The sequence below is a fragment of the Rosa chinensis genome, chromosome 7 (genome assembly GCF_002994745.2).
Source record: "Rosa chinensis cultivar Old Blush chromosome 7, RchiOBHm-V2, whole genome shotgun sequence".
NCBI classification, from domain to species: domain Eukaryota; kingdom Viridiplantae; phylum Streptophyta; class Magnoliopsida; order Rosales; family Rosaceae; genus Rosa; species Rosa chinensis.
In genome coordinates this window covers 1419670-1441538 of record NC_037094.1, presented here as the reverse complement: position 1 = coordinate 1441538, position 21869 = coordinate 1419670, and the positions used below count along the sequence as shown (strand labels likewise).

Here is a 21869-nt window from a genome sequence, read left to right as displayed (position 1 = left end):
TTCTTTTAATGATGATACTGTGAGTAATTATATTGATATTGCATCCAAAAAGATTTCCATCATACAAGAAAACATAAGTATTTTCTAATTGTTTTAATCAGGCATGGAACTGATTGAGATGGGTAATTACTGATTTTTTTATTTTTTTCACTGATAAGAGAAATTAGAAAAAATTAGCAATATGGATGAGAAAGTTCAAAAAACCTTCTTATGATAATGTATTAATGTGCTGTGCAAGAAATTGAACACAAACAGAATTACTAGATTATATTTTAAGAAGCGAAAATGTCCAAATAAGCTTTATTTTACATGTTAACCAGATGTTTGAGCATACATCAGTCACATCTCAAACTCACATTTGTGCTGGAGTTCATCTCTCTATTGCTTATTATATATAGTTGGCTTACAATTAAATTCATACTGCAGCAATTTTACATGCCACTTAGTCGTGTAATTAGAAAACTGAACTGACATATCATCGAAAAGAGCATGTTGAAATCAATTTTCCTTGCGTTTAAGCACAATAAGGATGTCCACTGTCTTCCTTGTTTCAATTTCGGAGTGCTGCTCTTTAACTTTCTTCTGAAACAAGTCAAAGAGCTCATCTAAGATTTCTTCTCCGAAATGCTGCTTGAAGAGGCCCTCCTGGGCAGCTCTCATAAAAGATGCAACGAGTTTGCTTCTTTTCAAAAAAGTGTCAGGTTCCAACAGATTAGGTAAGTTTTCCATTATCTCTATGCTAAAACATCCATTTCGCTCTACAGCAGCTTCCAGTTCTCGGGGACGCACATAGTATTGAGGTACGTTAAATGAATCTATTTTCTCCTCGCTGACTACCCCCTGCATAAACAAAGAGAAAAAAAAATGCATATATAGCCGTGATGATTGATGAAACATGTCTGCTCAATTCTGCAAGTACTTGATCAGTTCTGAATGCTTACCTTCCTAGCCATGTCAATGAGGCAAGATCCTAAAATTTGATAGAGGACACATGGCCGAGAATGAGAAGGAGGTGTATCATCCGGGTAGCCAGGAGTAGTAAGTGCCATCAATCCCCCATGTACCATCTCTTGTGCCCTGGCATGCAGAAAGCACTCCATATCCTCGGCATATTGAGCTTCGTAAGCCCTAACTACTTCATCTGTGGAGTCCAAGTAATGAACGCGTCCTTTATTCCAAGAAGGACTGTGTTTCTCCAACACCTTCTTTGGCACTCGAGAAAGCCATTGGATGGCATAAGAAGAGTGAAAAAAGTGAATGGACGCATTAGGAAATAACCGACTATAGAAAGAACCAGGCACACCGGCTGCATAGTATCGCCTGTTCTGAGGGAGGGACTTGAAGAGCATGTTAAAGTCATTTGAGTTATGATCACTAAAGAACACTTGAAATTCAGGGATTTGAGAATTAAGCCCTCGGCTTTTATACTTGAATACCACTGCTTGAAGTATGTTCTCAACCGAGTAAAATGTATTAGGCCCAACTGAGCAACCCAAATCTGCAATGTGAAAGGAGTTGGCAGATGAAAATATTTCCATGTCAAGCTTTTCTGCAATCGCCTTATTTAGAACTTCTTTGGCCACATCCACTACTGCTTTCTGGAAACGCAGGTATGATATTTGAAATGATTACATGATTAAAGCAGTCACCAAAATCAAATTGAAATGAAAGTACTTCAGGTTTTAAGGTATGACTAATACTGTTAAATCAAATGTCTGTCTTAGTTATAACAATGACTATCAGAATCCAAGTACAGGAATTGGAAACTTGATCGGAGGGAAAAATGGTCGGAAAAAAATTTAAATTATTTGATTTTCTTCCATGCTATTTGTAGAAGTTGGATTAGCTTTACAAAAACGACCAATTTTTTGCTTTACCTTTACTAATCCAACTGGAAACTACGATTGTTTGCACTGAATGGTGCGTGTAATTCTTATACTAAACTATTAACTGCATGGACCCATTTAAATGTTACTATTACTATAGATTACAGAAGAACCTGGTAGAGGGAATTCTCGGCATAGTTGCTGGGGCCATCTCCACTTTTCATTGGATAGGCTTCAGTGTATTTGCCAGCTCCCTCTGCTGCCATCTTTGTTTCTCTGTTTCTTTATGTCTCTGTCTCTCTTTGTATATGTGTTTTGCGTGGAGGATTATAACTTTATAAGGCACATATATACTACTCTTTTTGACTCTTAAGTCTTAACATAAGCAAAGCAACCTAATTGAGAACTTAAGGTATAGGTTCTGGTCCTCTGGATGACAATGAACAAGGACACATCTCATTATATTATCATTAGTTATTGGTTGTCTTTCATTAATTTGTTGTACAAAGTCATGATACATGTTATTTCACATTGATTAGAGTATGAAAATGCTATGTTGAGTTAGCCCAGTTTGTTAGTTGTCAGTTGCCTTTCATTAATCAGTTCGTCTTATAGCCCCTGTTTGGTACAGCTATGTTCTTAAAATAAGTGGCTTCAGTTATGTCGTGCGATTAATTAGCTGTGAAGTAGAGTTGATAAGCTAGCGTTTGGTAGGTTGTGTTTCAAAAAGGTGCTGTGAGTTTAATAAAGATAAAATGTTTGTTAAATTTTGATAGTAGCTCTGTAGCTGTCACTATGTAAATGACCATAATAGGTATCATCCCAGACCTATTTAGAACTAAGGCCTATTGATTCAATTTCCATACCTATCAATACAAGCATTAATGTTTTTTGTTGCTTTCGATGAAAACAATACAAGCATCAACTCTTCAACTAGTTTGGATGGAAAAAAAAAAGTCAATCAACTGCGCATGCATTTATGGCACGTTTACTTACTTGGAATGGAAAATAATCATGAATCAGAGACAAGTGGAATGGGAGAAGAAAGGAATCGGTATTGATTCCGGAGGAATGATTCCTAAACCCATCTCCCCCCTTCGTAATCGAATTCCTGAGTATTCAGGAATCGATTCCTGATAAATAGGTGGGACCTACATCAATTCTGATTCCTTCATGTGTTAGTAAACACAGAAATTCTTTTACCTGGAATCATTCCGATTCCTTTATGTGTTAGTAAACACAGGGGTGTTTTTACTCCGTAATCATTCCATTACATTCCATTCCATTCCAAGTAAATAAACGTGACAGTAGAGGTACGAGTATAACAGTATGACTTTCATAAGTCCAGATTGCTTCTCTTCTGTGGAAAACCAAAGAAAATCAGAAAAAGGAATAACAAATGGCCCAGAGGAAGATGAAAATGAACAATATTGGTAGAATTTGTGGCTTTGGTACCACTGTTGTAATTTGGTGCGGAAACTTTTGACAGTAGTGGGTTAGAACAATGTGTTTAGGAAAAGATATTTAGAAGCTAGAAGTTGGGAGAAGATGTGATTAGGACAACAATACTGTTAGAATTTGTGGCTTTGATACCACTGTTGTAATTTGGTGCGAAAGCTTTTGATAGTAGTGGGTTAGAACAATGTGTTTAGGAAAAGATATTTAGAAGCTAGAAGTTGGGAAAAGATGTGATTAGGACAACTATATTAGAAGGATATGATTTGAGGAGAAGCAATTGAAATAGAGGATAGAATGATAGCAATACTTTGAAACTTCCAATTATTGTATTGCTTAACTTGCTTCTTGTTCTTCTTTCTTACATTCTTGATTACAAGAGTACATCACATATTTATACACCTTGATGGATCAGTCTAGATCTTCCTAAACTTGTTAGATATTCTAGACCTTAATTACACATCCATGATTAATCTAGAACCTTATCACAATTACATGATAATTTTAGAGACTTCCTACACTTACTTACATGATAACTCTAGAAACTTCTTGCACTATTTAACATGATCATTCTAGATCATATTCTAGATTACTCTAGCAAATCTTAGGCTTCTCTTTGATTACTCTAGACTTCTCTAGATTAATGTAGATTATCTTAGATGTTTCAATGTGCATTAACTTTCAACAACTATACGAAAAGAAGTAATGATTGCGTCCTTTATTCCCAGAAGGACTGTGTTTGTCCAACACTTTCTTTGGCACTCGAGAAAGCCATTGGATGGCATAAGAAGAGTGAAAAAAGTGAATGGAAGCATTAGGAAATACCCGACTTTAGAAAGACGTACTGAAAGAACCAGACACACCGGCTGCATAGTATCGCCTATTCTGAGGGAGGGACTTGAAGATCAAGTTAAAGTCATTTGAGTTATGAACTTCTGAATTCTGATCACTATAGAACACTTGAAATTCAGTGATTTGAGAAATTAGCCCTCAACTTTGATATTTGAATACCACTGCTTCAAGTATGTTTTCAACCGAGAAAAATGTATTAGCTAGGTTCAACGGAGCAACCCAAATCTGCAATGTGAAAGGAGTTGAATTGGCAGATGAAAATAATTCCATGTCAAAGCTTCTCTGCGCGTAATAGTTCTTCGGCACCTTCTGTCAAGTTTAAAGGTGTGGCTAATACTGTTAAATCAAATATTTGTCCTAGTTAAAACAAGGGGAATTTGATTATACACCCAAATTCACACACCTCTTTTAGAATAAACTCATCCATAACTTTTTAATATAAACCCAAACCAATTAATTAGGTTTATGCAAAATAGAAAAACCTATTAAATAGAATAAATAATAAAACCCAATGTTGTTAAGAATTACTAAAACTGCCACTATCAAATTTCCTATTCACCTATTAAATAGGATTGATAATAAAATCCAGTAATGTTGCCGATAGAAATATCTACACAAACATATCTAATAAAAAATGGCAAATATATATATATATATATATATATCAAATCAGAAAGGAAGAGATATACATTAATTAAGGCAATTAATCGTTTTTAGATCAGGAAAAATAAATTGATTGTATTAAATTTTAATTTTTGTTTATAACTGATGCCATATTTAAATTCAAAAAAAAAAAAACACCTATATTTGAGGAATACTTTCCTTATTCATCCAGAAGGGTAAAATAGTCAAACTAAAAAAAGAGGAAAAAATTAATTATAGACTTAAAACCTATATGGTAGGTTTAATTATGTGAATGGGTGTAGATTAAAAGAAAACATAGGCTTGGGTTTTCCTTAAAAGGAGCTTCATTTTTTGGGTTTTTTTCTAATACAATGACTATCAGAATCTTTACAGGAATTGAAAACTTGATCGCTAGCTAGCTAGGGAAAACTGGTTGTAAAAAACTCAAACTATCTGATTATCTTCCATGCTATCTTTAGAACTTGGATTAGCTTTACAAAAACGACCAATTTTTTGCTTTATCTCACCAATCCAACTGGAAACTACGATTTTTTGCAACGAATAGTGAAGGCTACTATAGAAGGTGAATAATTACTTACAGTAAACTATTAACTGCATGCACCCATTTAAAGGTTAGTATTACTATATTAGAGAAGAACCGGTATAGGCCATGCCATCTCCGTTAGTATTACTATATGGAGTTCAGAGCATAGTTGCTAGGGCCATGCCATCTCCACCTTTCATTGGAGAGGCCGGGCTTCAAAGCATTTACCAGTTTCCTCTGCTGCCACCTTTGTTTCTGTGTTTCTCTATTGTCTCAGTCTCTCTTTGGATATGTGTTTTGCTTGGAGGGTAAGGCTACATACACTACTCTTTGACTCTTAACATAAACAAGGCAACCTAATTGAGAACTTAAGGTAGGTTCTGGATGACAATGAACAAGAACACGTCTTATTTAGGGAAGGCAATGGGGCAGATTGGGGGTGACTGGTGAGGATCACAATACCATCCCCATTTCCGGGGTCATTCTCCACCCCCATCCCCGCCCAAAATCTCCAATAAGAATTTAATAAATAAAATAATTTTTTTCTCATATTGTTTTTTTTAAATCAAAATCTACAACAAATAAAATTAAAAGATGATCGATTGAATTCATAAATCATAATTTAGTGAGTACAAAAGTCAAAAGGCAGCCATTTATATATTGTAAAAGTGTAGCCATTAAAGTAAAGTAGTAAATCTATAAATGTATATATGGTGCCTTTATATGGTGTCTTTTATATTGTAAAAATATATATTTGTGATTTATATTGTAAAAAATAAATTAATATAAATTAAAAAAAAATATATATATATATATATATAAATTAAATATATGTATATATTATTGGGGCGGGTTTGGGAATGGGGATCACAATACCATCCTTGCCTCATCACCATTCTCCATTTGTCCCCGAATCCTCCCCCCATTAGGGGCAGGTATCCAATGGAGCTCTGCCCCGCTGGTGATTTTTGGTCATCTCTAGTGATACATGTCATTTCACATTGGATGAGTATGAAAACGCTATGTTCAAATCAATTTGTCTTGTGTTTAAGGCTTTAAGCACAACAAGGATGTCAACTTGCTTCGTTGACTCAAAGATGGAGATATATTGCTCTTCAACATTCTTAGCAAACAAGTCGACGAGCTCATCTAATCTCTTCCCCAAATTGTTGCTTGATGATCGAGTCCTCCATGGCAGCTCTAATGTGAGCTGCAATCGATCAGTTAGCTAGTCTTAGCCTTAGAGACACCAGTGTCGTCTTCGGATCGCAAGTTTTCCATCATCTTCTCTATGCTAGAACATTCATTCCGTTTTACAGCAGTTCTTGAGAAGACACATAGTACTGAAGAAGGTTAAATGAATCTATAGGGAAAATTTTGCAAACAGTACACTAAATAAAGACCATTAATCATTTTTAAACATAAAGTTCCAAACCGAGCATTTTGGTACATAAAATCTGAAATCCGACCCACTATTCATACACGATGTTAATGACGCCTTTAACTCTATGTCATTAGTCAGTCATTTGTTCAAGGGTAATTTAATACTCTTTGACTCTCTCCTCTCCACAGACCCAAGTCACTAGTACTCTTTAACTCTTTGTCATCAGTCATTTGTTTAGAGGTTTTGATCCTTGGTCCAGCCGATCTGGAAGTTGATTACTGTGCAGAGAGGCCGGGGAACAGTGGCTAGGCCGTTGGCGAGGTGGCGAGGTGGCGGTCGAGGTCTTGGGCCGCTTAGTGGCTGAGAGGATCGGGGAGGACCGGAAGAGGTGGTGAGTTGGAGGATTTGGGCGAGTGGATTTTGGGAAAAAGATGAGGGGATGGTGGCCGACGGAGTGGACGGAATGATGATGGTGGTTGTGGCGACCCGGAGACCGGATTACCACAGCGCCGCCTCCCCAAGGAACCCTACACCCGCGACACTTTGAGTAAGTGTTTTGGGCCTAGAATTCCTCAAAGAGACAAGGCCTTTAGGTTGGAAAACAAGAAATCTATAAGCCTGAATTTTTTGGGCTTGTATAGTGTGGGCTTGGCTCGTAATCACAAGATTACGAACTAGGCGAGGAAGAGGAAAGGAAGGTGGTGTTGTGTTGAGTTTTTGAACCTATGTCAATTTTTAGTTCTTAGCCCAAGTTTGCATTAAGTTCATTGAATGGTAAGTTACGTGAGTCTTCTAGGTCTAGCCCACTAGAACCTAAACTCAAATGGAGGTTCTAACACTAGGGTTCCACTTTGGTGGTAAGCAATCACACACATCATCAACCATACATAACGTTACAAAAATTTAACGAAATTAAACAAGCCAAATAAAATAAACTTTAAACAAAACAAATTTTGGCCTCCAAGGATTATCCTCCGTACCCAAGTTTCGACAACAACAGCCTGCAAAACAAACTAAAGTAGGGGTTAGGCTCCCACATCCAGTCATTGCCCATGCCCGCCCCCATATCTAAGTTTAAAAATATGATTTATAGTTTTGAGAAAAAGTAATAGATAAAAACCGGTTTGCGATTCCACGTGATCGTCACCACGTAATTACAATCCCACGGCAATTGATCATCTTTCACACTTCCATCACAACCGTCCATCTAACCAATCACTTTTCGGAATTCAATAATCACAAGGCTAGAGACAAAGGGGAGATAACAAGGGCATGGTGCACACTGCCCACCACCGGTGGCTCAAAGAGGAATTGACCTCTCCTTACATCCCCATCAATTGCCAACACATCAATCCAATCCACGCAAATCATTTCAAGTTGTAAAAACAGATAATTTCCAAAACATGCAAGAGGCCTCATATAAAACATAGTATATGCAAGAAAAGCATAGATAGAGTTAAAGGCATCCCCTACCTGGAACTCGAGCTTTCTCTTGCAGCACTTGGCCTCAATGCAACCTTGTAGCAACCACCACTTCACAAGATCCTACCAAGATATCAAGCTAGACCAAGTGACATTAATCACGATAAACTAGGCTAGCTATTCACTCACAATACTCTCCGAAGAAAACCTTTCCTTTAACCTAATTACTAACTAATAACCAGACCATTAGGGCTCTAAGGGAGAGTTGGTTTTTCAGGAAAAAGTGGCAAAAACACCTTTAGAAGACAAGTTGTCAAAAGCTGGAAACAGAGTTTAAGTAGGAACTGTTAAGGGTCAAGGAAGAGTGTCCAAAATAACTGAGGTGATTCTTGGAAAATTTTGGAAAGAAGACGGTTTAACAACCAACTTAGTAAGAATGAAATGGTTATAGAATTTTGAGTGAAGCCATGTGAAGAGTAAAGGTTTCAGAAGCTAAAGTAAAACAATGTGCAGGTTTTCTCCAGAAATAACAGCTTCTGTCCACCTATTTCAAAATTGCATAACTAATTCTAGAAAAATTATTTTGGGGTGATTCAAATTCTAGAATGTTGATATATGTGTTTACTATCTTTCTCCAGAAGGAACTAATCCCAAATTCTCAACGGTTCAGCTCCAGTTTTGAAAGGAATTCAGCTGGGTCAGATTATACTGGAAACTGAAAACTGCAGAAATTGGTTCTTTTGTGTAAAGCTCGTTTGGTACCCAAAATGGCTGGTTAAGTAGAATCTATGACACCTATAGAAAGTATCTAAAGCTTCTAAAAACTTAAAGTCTCAGTCACCCTTCAATACTATAAGGGGAAGGTCTTGTAGCTCACTAACATGATGTTTTGAAGACATGGTGTTTGGACAACAGTAACACAAATAATCTCTTTGATCAAGCATGATTTCAATGTTCAAAATAACCATGTTCTAGCACAAATCCAACACACTTAAGAGGCATGTCTAATGCTCCTAATGATCTATAGCTCAGGTTACTTTCTAATACTATATGGGCAGGTGTTGTAGCTCGATGACATAATGCATTGAAACATGATATTTGGACAGCTACAAACAACAAATAACCTTTGAACCAAATACGATTCTAATACTCAAGGTGTAGCCATGACCTAGCAGAATCCCTAGACATTAGAATGGATGACAAATCAAAATTAAGGCAGCAAGATACCAACAACAGCAGTGCGTGACAAGTTCATAATCTTCAAGGATTCGTAATAACAACCAAAAATATATAGAGTTTTATGGAAAAGATGATACTCACCAAAGACTAATCAAAAAGGTGAGTTTCTATTGAGGATTTCAACAGGAAAGAGAGCTGAGGGAGCTGATTGGATCGAGTCCAGCCGTAGGCCAAGAAGTTCGCTCAATCTCGAATATGCAAAGTGCAACAGAAACTTCTCAATATGTGGAATAGTTGTTTTGAACGTATGGAGCCTAAAAATTGAAGAAAGAAAGGGGAAATTGATGGTTCCAGAATCTTAACAAGTGTTTGTATCAGTCTCAAGTAAGATGTGAGGGATTTGGGTAGAGCAAGAGAGGAAATTCAAGCAGAAATCCGGAACAGGCTCATTTCAGAACAGCTTCCGCTTCGAGGGGTGTACAGGACTCAAATAGACTCCAATGGAGCTGAAATTTTGAGGCTAGATAGAGGAGACATAGATGAACAACTTTGGTGAATAAAGTTTTTTGATCGGAGGTCTCTAACTAGGCGTTTATGGGCTCGTAAACAGACTGATGTGCCCAGCAAAGAGAGAAAGGGCGAGAAGAGGAAAGTGAATGACGTTTTCCCTTTAGAAGGTCTGAGATGATGTTCTTGGAGGAGTTGCCAGATGCATCCTGGCAATGTGGAAGGGAGGAGCTGAATGAGGTTCCTTTCTCTCAGCCCAATTCTGACGTGAATAAGGAAAGAGGAAAAGCTCTTTGCGTGTGAAAGAGAAGGCTCAGCTTGGGCAGATAAATTTGGGTAAAAACAAGAAGTTGTAAAAACCAAAGTGATGGGGAAAAATAAAAGTAAAATAAGTAAATGCAAGTAAACTCAAATTAAGGTGTTGGCAAGACCAAATAAGGATTGGGCCTCACCAAGCTTGTATTTGGGTAGAAAAATGGCAAAGTAGATTTTTGTCAAAATTTGCTTGAGTTTGAAAAACATAGGGAGTAAATAAATAGTATTTTTATAAAGTCGGAGGGATGGTTGACAAGCAAGTGTTGGCTAAGGCGGGTAGGAATTCAACTAATGGTTAGGAAATAAAGTAAAACGAGAAATCGTAAATGCATGCACAAGTATATTTCAAAATTATGCAAAGATGTTATTATGAGCTACAAGAACCTTATTAGATCAAGAGAGATGTTCGGATCAAAGGTCAACTAACTTGTTGGGATAGGTTCACTAGCATATCCGTCTGTTGGGTGTCCAAAGTAAATTTTGGACTCTAACCTTATGCTATTCTTGGACCCAAGGCCCAAGCCCAAACTATTTCCAAAAGTCTTTGACCAAACAAAGGTCACGAAAAATTATTCCATCAAAAAGTGATGTTCGGAATTTCACGGGGTCTACAGTGGTGTGATAGTGGCGGGAGAGGAGGTGGTTGCAGAGGTCCATCCATGTGGCAGAAACTGATGATGAAAGGGTGGTGGTACTGCATTGTGCAAGCAGGTGTGTGTGTGTGTGTGTGAGAGAGAGAGAGAGATATGGGTGGCCAAAGTAAGAGAGACAGAGAGATGGGTGGCAAGAGTAAAAGAGAGAAAGAGACCAATTTACCCCTCAATTTATGCCAGGTGGTAGAGGATGAAACGGCGTTAGTGACGTCGTGTCTAGATGTGGGCCGGGCTTCATATTTTGTGTACCGAAATGCTCGGTTTAGAATTTTATGTATAGAAATTATTAGTGCTCTTTAGTTCGTGTACTGTTTGCAAAATTTTCCCTAAATGAATCTATCTATATATTCTCTTCCCTAACAATTCCTGGACAGTGAAAAAAAAAAAACAGAAAATTATGTTTTAACTCTTGCTTCAAATTTAGCACACGAGTTTTCAAAAAAAAAAAAAACTTTTCTAAATCAATTAATTCTTTCATTTGTGGGTGCTTATACTGACCCTATAACATCATATGAACCTTTAAAATGTCAGAAGTTAGAATACTTTAAAATGTCAGAAGTTAAAAATCTCCAACATCTAGTGTGTGTCTTTAGCTAGTATGCAGATGATTTCCGATGGCTGAGGCATGTCTTAAATGTCTTAATTAATTTTACATTTTTCAAAAATTTTACTTTTTCAAATTAATTAATTTTTTCTTTCATGAGTGTTTATAATATCCCTCTAACCTCATAAAAAATTACTTGACAAAAAAAAAAACATCATAAAAAATTATAAAATGTCTTAACTTTAGATACTTTATGCCATTTTTGATGATCGAGCTCAAAATCTGTAAAACACAATCCATGTCATTGCGCTATTCAGATTATTACTTTTCAAGATATTCGATTAGCAGATTTCTGATGACAGACGTGTTCCAAATGTCTTGAGAAACCTCATTTTTCAAATGTCTTATATGAGTTATTATAAATTAGAATCTTTTAGTAACTCAACAGGGGCTATTTTTTAACTTTAAGCATGCTCATATATTTGAATTTCTTGCTTATTATAGCACGAGTATATATTGCAGAAGATTTACATTTCATTAATAGTAACATAATTAAACTTGACTAGTACAGCCTGATCAAAACAGTTTGCAGGTCTAATTTCGTTTAAGCACAACAAGAAAGTTAATCGCCTTGCCCGCTTCAATGGTGGAGGAGTGTTGTTCTTCAAATTTCTTGTGATACAAATCAAAGAGCTCATCTAAGACTTCGTCTCCGAATTGCTGCTTGAGCAATCCCTCCATGGCAGCTCGAATATGAGATGCAGATACTAGGGCATTAGAAACGGTTCCATTTGGCAAGGCTAAGATTTCCATCATCTCTATGCTAAAACATCCATTTTGTTCTATAGACCCTTCCAGTTCTTGGGGAGACATGTAATACATAGGTATGTTAAACGAGTCCACTTTCTCTTCACTAACTATCCCCTGCATTAACAAAGGAAAAAACACGCGCATAGCATCTAATTAAGGATAATGCGAAGATAACCAAAGATAATTGTAAGATCTGTCGATCAATGGACTAGCTAGCATATATGGCCTATTACTCTAATTGATCCAATACCGACATTGTCTCTAATTAACCACTTATATGGTCAACAAATGTGAAATTCTGTACATAAATTGCCTCGGTGCTATTAGTAGTGAATTGTACGGTAATTATTGTGTCACTTTTCAAAATGAGCTCTATATCTACACACACACACACACAAAAGGTAGTAGAATATTAAATTTAACTAAAGGAGTTGATTATGGCTTACCTTCCTCACCATGTCCATGAGGCAAGATTCTAAGAGCTGATAGGTTACATTTGCCAGAGCATCTGAATGAGGGATTCCATGAGGGATGCCTGGAATGATAAATACCATGAGTCCTCCACGCACAATCTCTTCTGCCCTGGCTTGCAGGAAGCACTCCACGTCCTCAGCATATTGAGCTTCAAAAGCCCTTTTTACTTCATCTGTCGAATTTAGGTAATGGATTCGTCCTTTATTCCAAGCTGGACTGTTTCTGTCCGCTACCTCTTTTGGTACTCTGGAAAGCCAATGAATGGCATAAGAAGCATGAAAGATATGAATAGACGCTTTAGGAAATAGGCGACCATAAAAAGAACCAGGCACACCCGCGGCATAGTACTGTCTGTTCTTAGGGAGGGATTTGAAAAGCATATTGAAGTCATTTGAAGTATGGTCACTGAAAAAAACTTGAAATTCAAGGATTTGATCGGAACATCGCCACCCTTGGCTATGATACTTGAATTTCACAGCTTGGAGTATGTTTTCGACAGACAAAAATGTATTAGGCCCTATAGAGCAACCCAGATCTGCAAACTGAAAGGTGGTGGAAGATGATAACAAGAATTTCACGTCGAGCTTTTCTACAATTGCCCTGTCTACAAGTTCCTTGGCAGCAACTGCAACCTCTTTCTGCAAACAAATTTATAATGTTGTCGTAAGTATATTAACATTCTCTAGAGCTCCAAAATTAAAAGAACATTGTACGTATTTGACAAATAGACAAAATGTATAGTGCTGATCTTAGTCTTAGATGAGCTAGCAGATGATCAATACAAACACACATGCATATGCATGTAGCGCATAAAGATTACTAAAGAAGAACCTGGTACGTGGAGTTGTTGGCATAGCTGTTGGGGCCATCTCCACCCGTCATTGGATGTGCTTCTCCTGATAGCTTACTGATATCCTTTGCTGCCATCTCTGTGTCTTTGAGTCTGTTTGTGTATGTCCTGAGATTTTGCATGCGTTGTTTTTATTTATAGTTACTTGTACACAACACTACTCGACGGTGCGTACTAAGCCGGTAATCATGCAGGGGTCAAATACCACCTGCCAATACCAATAAGTATACCCTAGTCTAGCTAGTCATCATGTAACACCGATTCGAGTCGAAATCCGCCAACTATAGTTTTTAATTGATATATTAAAGATTAAACTCAGGACGGTGCAACGTGATTCACGAACGTCTAGATGGTTGTTAAAGATTCCATTTCCTTGTCCATATACGTACATATATATGAAATTAAAAAAAGTGAAGAGAAAACATTAAATATAAAGAAAAACTCGATTGGAGAACAATTAATTATATCGAAATTTTTTGGTTATATATATGAAGGAAAATGAATTTAAGTTTGGATCTCCACGTTAATTACCCAACCTACAAATAATCTAGTCACCTCCTCGATCAAATTTCGAGTACTTCTGTCTAGCTAGGCAGGCAGCATCTGTGTGACATGCCCAGAGGTAACATGAACCAAACCTAGCTAATAGGCGAAAAGAGACTTAGAGACAGTAAATTTGTGATCTATTTTTGTTATTTTAACAAGTCCCTTCAATTTTTTAGTACACCGTAAGTCTTGGACTATACAGCATTCAAGTTTGTCAAGCATTATCTTTCCCTTACTTGTCATTCAATGTTTAATGTTTTCTCTTAAAATAAAAATGTATATATTAGAGTAGAAACGAAAGTTTTATTGATGAAAGTAGGGAAAAAGTTACAGAGAACAACCCGGCCACCCCTTAAGGGCGCAACCAAAAGAGTCATTACTTAAATAATCCTACATATTATAAGTGCATGTGTGTGTGTATTAAAAGAAAAAGGATTGAGAAAATAATGCGTAGATTTTATGGCATAGGAAAGAATCTCCATAGGAGCACATTCTAATTATAATCGATGATGATTTTGCGCTTGAGAAGGACGAATAGTCTGATAACATTGCAGCCATGGATGGTTGATCTTGAGGTTGCAGATGAATATGAACGCAGAGAAGAGAAAATGGAGAAAATATCTAACTGAATTCCTCAATTATCAAAGCTAAGAACCAATTATTACAGCCACACCTATTTATAGTAGTTGATGGATAAACCCCAACAAACTCCAGTAACTAACTTTTACAGAAAGTAACTCCAGCTTGGCAAATGCATTTAACCAACTATGCCACATCAGCACAATGGATTCTTCAGCAGACCTTGATCAAGTCAACATAGCATTGACCCATTAACACCTCCCCTCAATCTCAGTTGGGGTTAACCAAACTGAGATTGGATCTCTGTGTACTGACTATTGAGCTTGTGTAACCTTTTAGTAAGAATATCTTCAGTATGCTTAGAAGTTGGAGTATGCTCAGAAGTAGAAACATAATGAAGTAACAATTAATCATACCTTTACCCTCTTTAACTAACAACGTGAAAATGCTTTGCGTGCTAGCTGTTGATGTATCCATACCAGTTTTATCAATTAATGCACAAAAATCTTGAAATGGTTGAAATGTCAGCTTCTTGACAGTTGCATGTTTGGCTTTGGTAAGCATGGAATGCTGATTATATGCTTGATCCATGGTTTCTTGACCATTAATTAAATCCTTTGCCTATCTTTCTTGATAGATGAACACTCCATTATGTCTGTAACTGATCTCTTGCTTCCTGAGGGCATTAGTTTCTCCATTCATAACAGAATCCCACTTTGATTTTCGAACAACAGTTTTGAACGTCTTTGGTTCTGTAGCAACATGGATATCCAATGCAGAAGTAAAGCCACAGAAGTATGCAAACTCATCAAACAATTTTTGTTGAGCAATGCATGAATAAGCATAAAAATCCCGAAATGTCTTCTTCTTGATACTCAAACCTTTGGCTTTGGTAAGCATGGATTTCTCATAAATCTGACTTCTTCTTTGATCAAATTGTTCATGAGGTAACTGCAACTGTGCATCAACTTGATCATTATTTATCACATTCTGATCTCCCCCATCAACCACGGCAAGAGAGACTCCAATGTGGGTGTTAAGAGAGTTACCCAAAGCAGAACAGATAGGAAGAACTTGTGACTGATCCGGACTAAAAGAAGGACGAGGAGAACTAGTACCTGCATATGAGAAACCCTGTACAGTAATAGAATCACCAGAAGTACTAGCTTCATTGGTATTATGCACAATCATTGCAGCAAGAGTAGAAGGTGGTTCAACTCCTTGCAATGCAAAGTTTGACCTGTGATGGCAGTCTAAGGCTGCATGTCCCTTTAGACCACATATTTGACAAATGATCACAGAGTTAGAGCGATGATCAGGAGGGATGTCATTCCTGTAGAAGCAATATGCAGCAGTGTGGCCTTTCTTCCTACAGATTTGACACTCTGGAGACAACCCAAAATTATTCCTGTAGCCTCCACCATTTTCAAACATGCTGCCAATGTTATTCCCATTGCCATTCAGAAACCTCTAAGACACATTCTTCTTAGTTCTCCTAGCAGAGAAGGCTGGCATTATATTCAGAATAGCCCTATTTGCAATATCTCTTTCAGCAACTAGTAATTGAATCCTCAATTCTTGCATTGTAATTGGGTTTTCCTTGCCCGAATAATTGCTTTTATGATATTAAATTCTGCAGGCAAACCATTGAGTAAAACCACAACAATATCCTGGTCTTCCATCCTTACTCCCAAAGCATCTAATTGGTTCCTTGCACGTGTGATTTTCATCAAATATTTCTCAACAAAATCCATTCCCTTTGTAATTGTATATAGATCAGTTTTTAATTGCATGACATATGATCTCGAAACTGTTGCATATCTATCATTCAACCTCATCCATGCTTCTCTTGATGTCTTGCTGCCCACCACATAATCCCTTGTATCAGAAGAGAGTGTGGCAATTAGAAGGCTTAATATGGCCTTGTCAGTCTTCATCCACTCTTTGTAAGTTGCAGTTATCTCACCTGTTACTCCCTCATCATCAGTGATCACATACTTTGTAGGACAAAGAGTATTGCCATCAATATAACCAAAGAGATCATGTCCTTCTAAAAGAGTTTGCAGTTGGTAGCTCCAAGTAATGAAGTTATTGTCATTCAATCTTCTTGTCATCATACTAAGCAACATATAAATCTGAAATGGAGTTTGACTAGTGGCCATATTTTCTCTATCCCGAGTTTGCAGGACACCAAAGCAACTATGTTCAATAATCCAACTCCAAAATGAATCGATGAAACTCCAAATTCACAAATCACCAACTTTTGTTTGTTTTTGACTACCACCAAAATTTTATGAAAATTTTGTTTTCAAAGCCTTCATATGGCTTGCAGCATGACTTTGTTTTGTTTAATTCAAGACTTTTTCATTCAACATGAGCACTCAACTCTCAGTAACAATACCAATCATCATAACTCTATTTACTATTCCAAAAGCTTCAATGCTTCATAGATCAATGCAAGTTTTTTTTTTTTTCAATCATAGCAGCATCCATCATATGTAGGTTGATTCCAGCAACAGCACACATGTATAGCATTGTAGATACTCCAAATACCAGTAAACTAGGTGAATTTGCAAGCCACAAGAATAACAGTCCCTTCAACACGAAAAATCAGACAATCGAGCCTCCAAAGTCCATATCCAAAATCAAATATGTACAGTTGAGCCCCTTGTTATCAATCTCTTATGTTATCACAAATTCCACAGCTTATGAGCTAATATATCATCATACTTCACAGATTACAGATCTAGATGATGTACAAACAGTGAGGAACAACTACAGTACTCAAATCCAGAGTATCAAAGTGAAAATAGGCAATCTGAAGTGAGAATAGAGCTCATCAGTAGAAGACATGACTAAAATGAAGCTTAGGATGAAATCAAAGAGCTTGATTCACGAAGACAAAGCAGAAATTGCAGATCTAGGTTTTTTTTTTTTCACCTGATGAAGAACGAAGCTAAAATGCGGAAGCTAGAATTAAACGAACACTTCTACAGTATGAAATAGTCCACAGGATCAAGAGCCATAGCTCTGATACCATGATAATATTGCAGCCATGGATGGTTGATCTTGAGGTTGCAGATGAATATGAACGCAGAGAAGAGAAAATGGAGAAAATATCTAACTGAGTTCCTCAATTATCAAAGCTAAGAACCAATTATTACAGCCACACCTATTTATAGTAGTTGATGGATAAAACCCCAACAAACTCCAGTAACTAACTTTTACAAAAAGTAACTCCAGCTTGGCAAATGCATTTAACCAACTATGCCACATCAGCACAATGGATTCTTCAGCAGACCTTGATCAAGTCAACATAGCATTGACCCGTTAACATAGTCCAACATGCATGCCATCACGTGTAGCAAGGGGAGAACGTCCTGCAATTTTGTCGGAGTATCGATCAAAAAGTTGGTCTACAATTTGATGCCCAAAATGTTTTATTAGAATGCTGTCTGGGCCAGCTCTCATTTCTTGTGCACTACGGAAAGGGCTAGGCCTCTGAGGTTGTATCTCCAACGTCAGTATGTCAAAGCACCCATTTTTGTGTATCAGTGCAGTCAGCTCTTCCATGGATGGGTAGTACATTATCAAGTTAAACACTTAAATGAGTCAAATTTATCTTCGCTCAGTAAACCCTACAAAATGTTAACACAATGAAATAGTAGGCCAAAACATGATAATGACAATCTTAATTCTTAAAGTTAATTAATACAGTTCAGTCGGTTCACACATATTAATCTAACAACTTAATATATGTCACAATTGTACTCAATAATGCTTTATGTATGTACCTCATTAACGATATCTGAAAGGCTAGACTCCACAGGTTCAAAAAGAGGGGTAGAAGAATGCTGTTGTGGACTCATTCTGTCTGGACGTACGTCCTGGAACCAAGAGAACCATTAATCCTTGAGGAACAAGCTCTTGTGCTCAAGCACGAAGAAAACACTGAATGTCCTTGGCATACTGAACCCCATATGCTTGAGCAACTTCATCAGGTGATTTGCCATATAAAATCCTCCCTTTGTTAAATGCAGGAGAGTTCGAGTCAAGTAGCTCTTGTGGTGTCTTAGAAAGCCACTGGATAGCATATGCGGAGTAAACAATATCAAGAGAGGCCTTGGGAAACAATCTTCCATGAAAACTCCCCGGAACTGCTGCAGCGAAGTATTGCTTATGTTGAGGGAGATTGGTAAAGAGATGATTTAAAGAGGAACGATTTGAGGAGAAAATGTTTTCTTGATTTCAATTGTGGTTTGATACAGCTTCTATGCATTCTGTTTTCAAACTGGATCCACGATTCTAGGACTAAGTATGGTAATACAACTCACACAACTAATCTAGGATATTATAGAATATCAATTACATCAAACTCCTATCTATGTGAGATTCTTTCCTTCAATACTCCCCCTCAAGTTGGAGTGTATGTTAGTTACACCCAACTTGTTTAGTAACGAACCTAGCGGCTTTGTAAACAGGTTTGCTGGTTGTTCTTTGGTCCGAATGCGCTCAGTTCTAATTAGCCCTCTCTGCACCTTTTCTCGTACAACATGACAATCTATTTCTATGTGCTTCATTCGTTCATGGAACACAGGGTTCCTTGGCCCCAAACCTTCACGGTTTCCAGTTGAGCAAAACGTGACACTAACGCAAGGAGATGGAAGTTTGCTGGAAGATGCGTCTCAATACCGAAGATTAGTGGGACACTTATATATCTGACCATCACAAGGCCGGACCTTGTCTACGCTGTGCACATACTGAGCCAATTCATGGACAAACCAAGGCAGCCACACCTTGAAGCAGCGCATAAAGTGTTGAGGTACATCAAGCAAACACCTGGTTAGGGAATACTCTTGTCTTCCACGGGGCCATTGAAATTGAGAGCATATTGCAACGCTGATTGAAGTCATTAGAAACGACATCACTGAAGTATACTTGATATTCAGGGAAATCGCCAGAGTGGCCTTTGTTTGTTTGTTATTTTTGTGGTACCGCTTCAATGATGGTCTCGACTGCAATGAATGTGTTAGGTCCAACAGAACAACCTAGATCAGCAATTCGGACCGTGGTTGAAGACAGATTTTCGAAGGCAAGGTTTTCGACTATTTTTGCAACTAGGGTTCCCTTTGAAGTATCAGCTGCACATCTCTACATGCGATAATTATGTAATCAGGTACATTATTAAACACAAGCAGTTATGTCTCTAGCTAGCTTGTTAACCGCCTGTTTAAACTAATATAGCTAATTTTCCTCCTGAGATATTTTCAAGAGCTAGCCCAATTGTTGATCCAAACTAGAATATGCTATACATTTATCCTTAATATATACTTCTCTTAAATCATAACTAGCATGGTCCACTCACTGTGTGTGGAGAGAAGTATTTTTTTTAGAAAAGTGTGTGGAGAGAAGTTAAAGATAGTGGAGAAATTTCTAGTACAACTACCACATTTTCTATTTTTTTTTATTCTTTTGTTTTCTATTATACAATTTACCATATTATCCCTATTGATTCATTATAATTCATAGTTTTTTAATAAATAAAGGTTAAATTGATAAAAAAAAATTCAGTTTTGGAGAGCAAGCTCTCTTCTCTTAATAATAGTATAGATATGTACGTTTAAGCTGCTAGGGTTGTGTTGCTCGATATATAACAAGCCTAACGCATCAGAAAAGACCGAATAAATAATCTGCAATCTCTGATCCGCTACTAATATTAATGATCGATGATGATTTTTGAGATTGATATATAAACTCTCCGGCCACCAAGAGAAGAAAAGAACTAACTTATCCAGTTAAGCCCAGCTAATTTCTGTTTACATTATATTTAGGGTTATTATCACAAATGATACCTGAACTATACCTCAATTTTATCGATGGTACCTGAACTTCAATTTTGATCACAACCAGTACCTGAACTTTTCGATTTCATTTTAAATGGTACCTAGACCCACCTCCAATCACTATTCCAACTAAAAACGGCATGGGAGGCGATCATAGTGATGATTTTTGATAATTTCGAGGGTTGCGATCATATATAGTAATGATTTTTTGGTAATAGACTTGTCTTGAACTTGTTTTTTTGTTTTTTTAGATTTGGCTTTTTTGGCCGGAATAGTGATCGAATGTGGCCTTAGGTACTATTTAAAATGAAATCGAAAAGTTCAGGTACTGGTTGTGATCAAAATTAAAATTCAGGTACCATCAATAAAATAGAGGATAAGTTCAGGTACCATTTGTGATAATAACCCTTATATTTATGTACACATACTCATGGAGAAAGGACCGAAAGGATGATAAGAAGTTAAGAACGTACGTAAGAAAACTATGTAGGTTACCTGACGAGAAGAGTGGATGAAGTAGCTGTATTCGCCATCCCCACCTTTCATTGGGTATCCTTCAGATGTTGTATGGCTCATTTCTTCTGCCATATCTCCCTAATTTCTCAGCTGCTCTCTTTTGGACTGGAAATGATATCATCAAGATCACAGAAATACGCTCAGGCCATCTCTTTCCATCAATGATATAGACATAGACATAGCTGACTATGAGAAATAAAGGCTATTTTCAAATATGAAGGAGGTGATTATGCTGCTTTAAAAAGTAACAAAAAGATCTTAGAGAATAGCTATAAGCTTCTACGTACAATACAATTTATTAGCTGTATAGATATGATGATCAACATTGACTTATCACCAATAACACATGTGGGGGCCCCTTAAACTAATGAATTTAAGACATACTTATTTTCTCAACTAGAAGTATTGCAATCCCGATTCACCGATCCAAACCCTTAAATTAAGTTTCAGACCATTGCAAATCGAAAATCAACCAAAGGCCAATGATATGGAGCCTCAATGAGGCCTAAAATTTGTGGCCTCAAATCCTAGGTGTCATGCCGTATAAGTAAATATAAATTTTATTTTCAATTCCACATAATATATCTTGCCACATCATACTATTGTAACACCAATTTTACCCTTTTACATTACCTTTTAGATATTGGGAGGTGAGTTAATTACATTAATGAAGTTAATTAGGTAATGAAAGAAAATATCAGTGATTAATTATGTATTAATTTAAGAGATATGTCTACAGATTCTTTGACTAATATTTTTCTTCATTTAATTAAATTCTTTCCATTACTTTTACTTTCCAAATGGCATTAATATATTGAATTATGTGTCAAGAAATAGACGTTAACTTTTATTTCCAAATATTGATTAATTTTATCCCAAAAAAATAGCTTTTTTATTTTTTTGAACCAAGTAATTCATTCATCTCAAGCCAAAATGGCACGGATAC

At 36.9% G+C, this 21869-nt stretch overlaps 2 protein-coding genes and 1 pseudogene across 2 annotated transcripts; all 3 read right to left on the bottom strand.

The window, feature by feature from the left end:
- Positions 1-274: 274 nt before the first annotated feature.
- On the bottom strand, positions 275-2893 carry LOC112176254 (loganic acid O-methyltransferase). The gene is made up of 3 exons (XM_024314089.2): positions 2000-2893; positions 942-1598; positions 275-840 (listed from the first exon to the last, which is right to left on the bottom strand). Exons 1-3 carry the CDS (start codon positions 2090-2092, stop codon positions 499-501), a joined length of 1092 nt encoding a protein of 363 aa, XP_024169857.2. The 5' UTR covers positions 2093-2893; the 3' UTR covers positions 275-498.
- Positions 2894-11899: 9006 nt separating this feature from the next.
- LOC112176253 (loganic acid O-methyltransferase) lies at positions 11900-13525 on the bottom strand. The gene is made up of 3 exons (XM_024314088.2): positions 13421-13525; positions 12562-13227; positions 11900-12229 (listed from the first exon to the last, which is right to left on the bottom strand). Exons 1-3 carry the CDS (start codon positions 13514-13516, stop codon positions 11900-11902), a joined length of 1092 nt encoding a protein of 363 aa, XP_024169856.1. The 5' UTR covers positions 13517-13525.
- Positions 13526-17894: 4369 nt separating this feature from the next.
- LOC112176251 lies at positions 17895-20995 on the bottom strand (annotated as a pseudogene).
- Between the last annotated feature and the right edge of the window lie 874 nt (positions 20996-21869).

Coding starts and splice junctions, on each gene's coding strand:
- LOC112176253 (XM_024314088.2), bottom strand. CDS start 13,516: ATGGCAGCAAAGGATATCAGTAAGCTATCAGGAGAAGCACATCCAATG. Junction 13,228..13,420: donor CCAACAACTCCACGTACCAG/GTTCTTCTTTAG, acceptor ATTTGTTTGCAG/AAAGAGGTTGCAGTTGCTGC. Junction 12,230..12,561: donor TCATGGACATGGTGAGGAAG/GTAAGCCATAAT, acceptor TTGTTAATGCAG/GGGATAGTTAGTGAAGAGAA.
- LOC112176254 (XM_024314089.2), bottom strand. CDS start 2,092: ATGGCAGCAGAGGGAGCTGGCAAATACACTGAAGCCTATCCAATGAAA. Junction 1,599..1,999: donor CCGAGAATTCCCTCTACCAG/GTTCTTCTGTAA, acceptor CTGCGTTTCCAG/AAAGCAGTAGTGGATGTGGC. Junction 841..941: donor TCATTGACATGGCTAGGAAG/GTAAGCATTCAG, acceptor TTGTTTATGCAG/GGGGTAGTCAGCGAGGAGAA.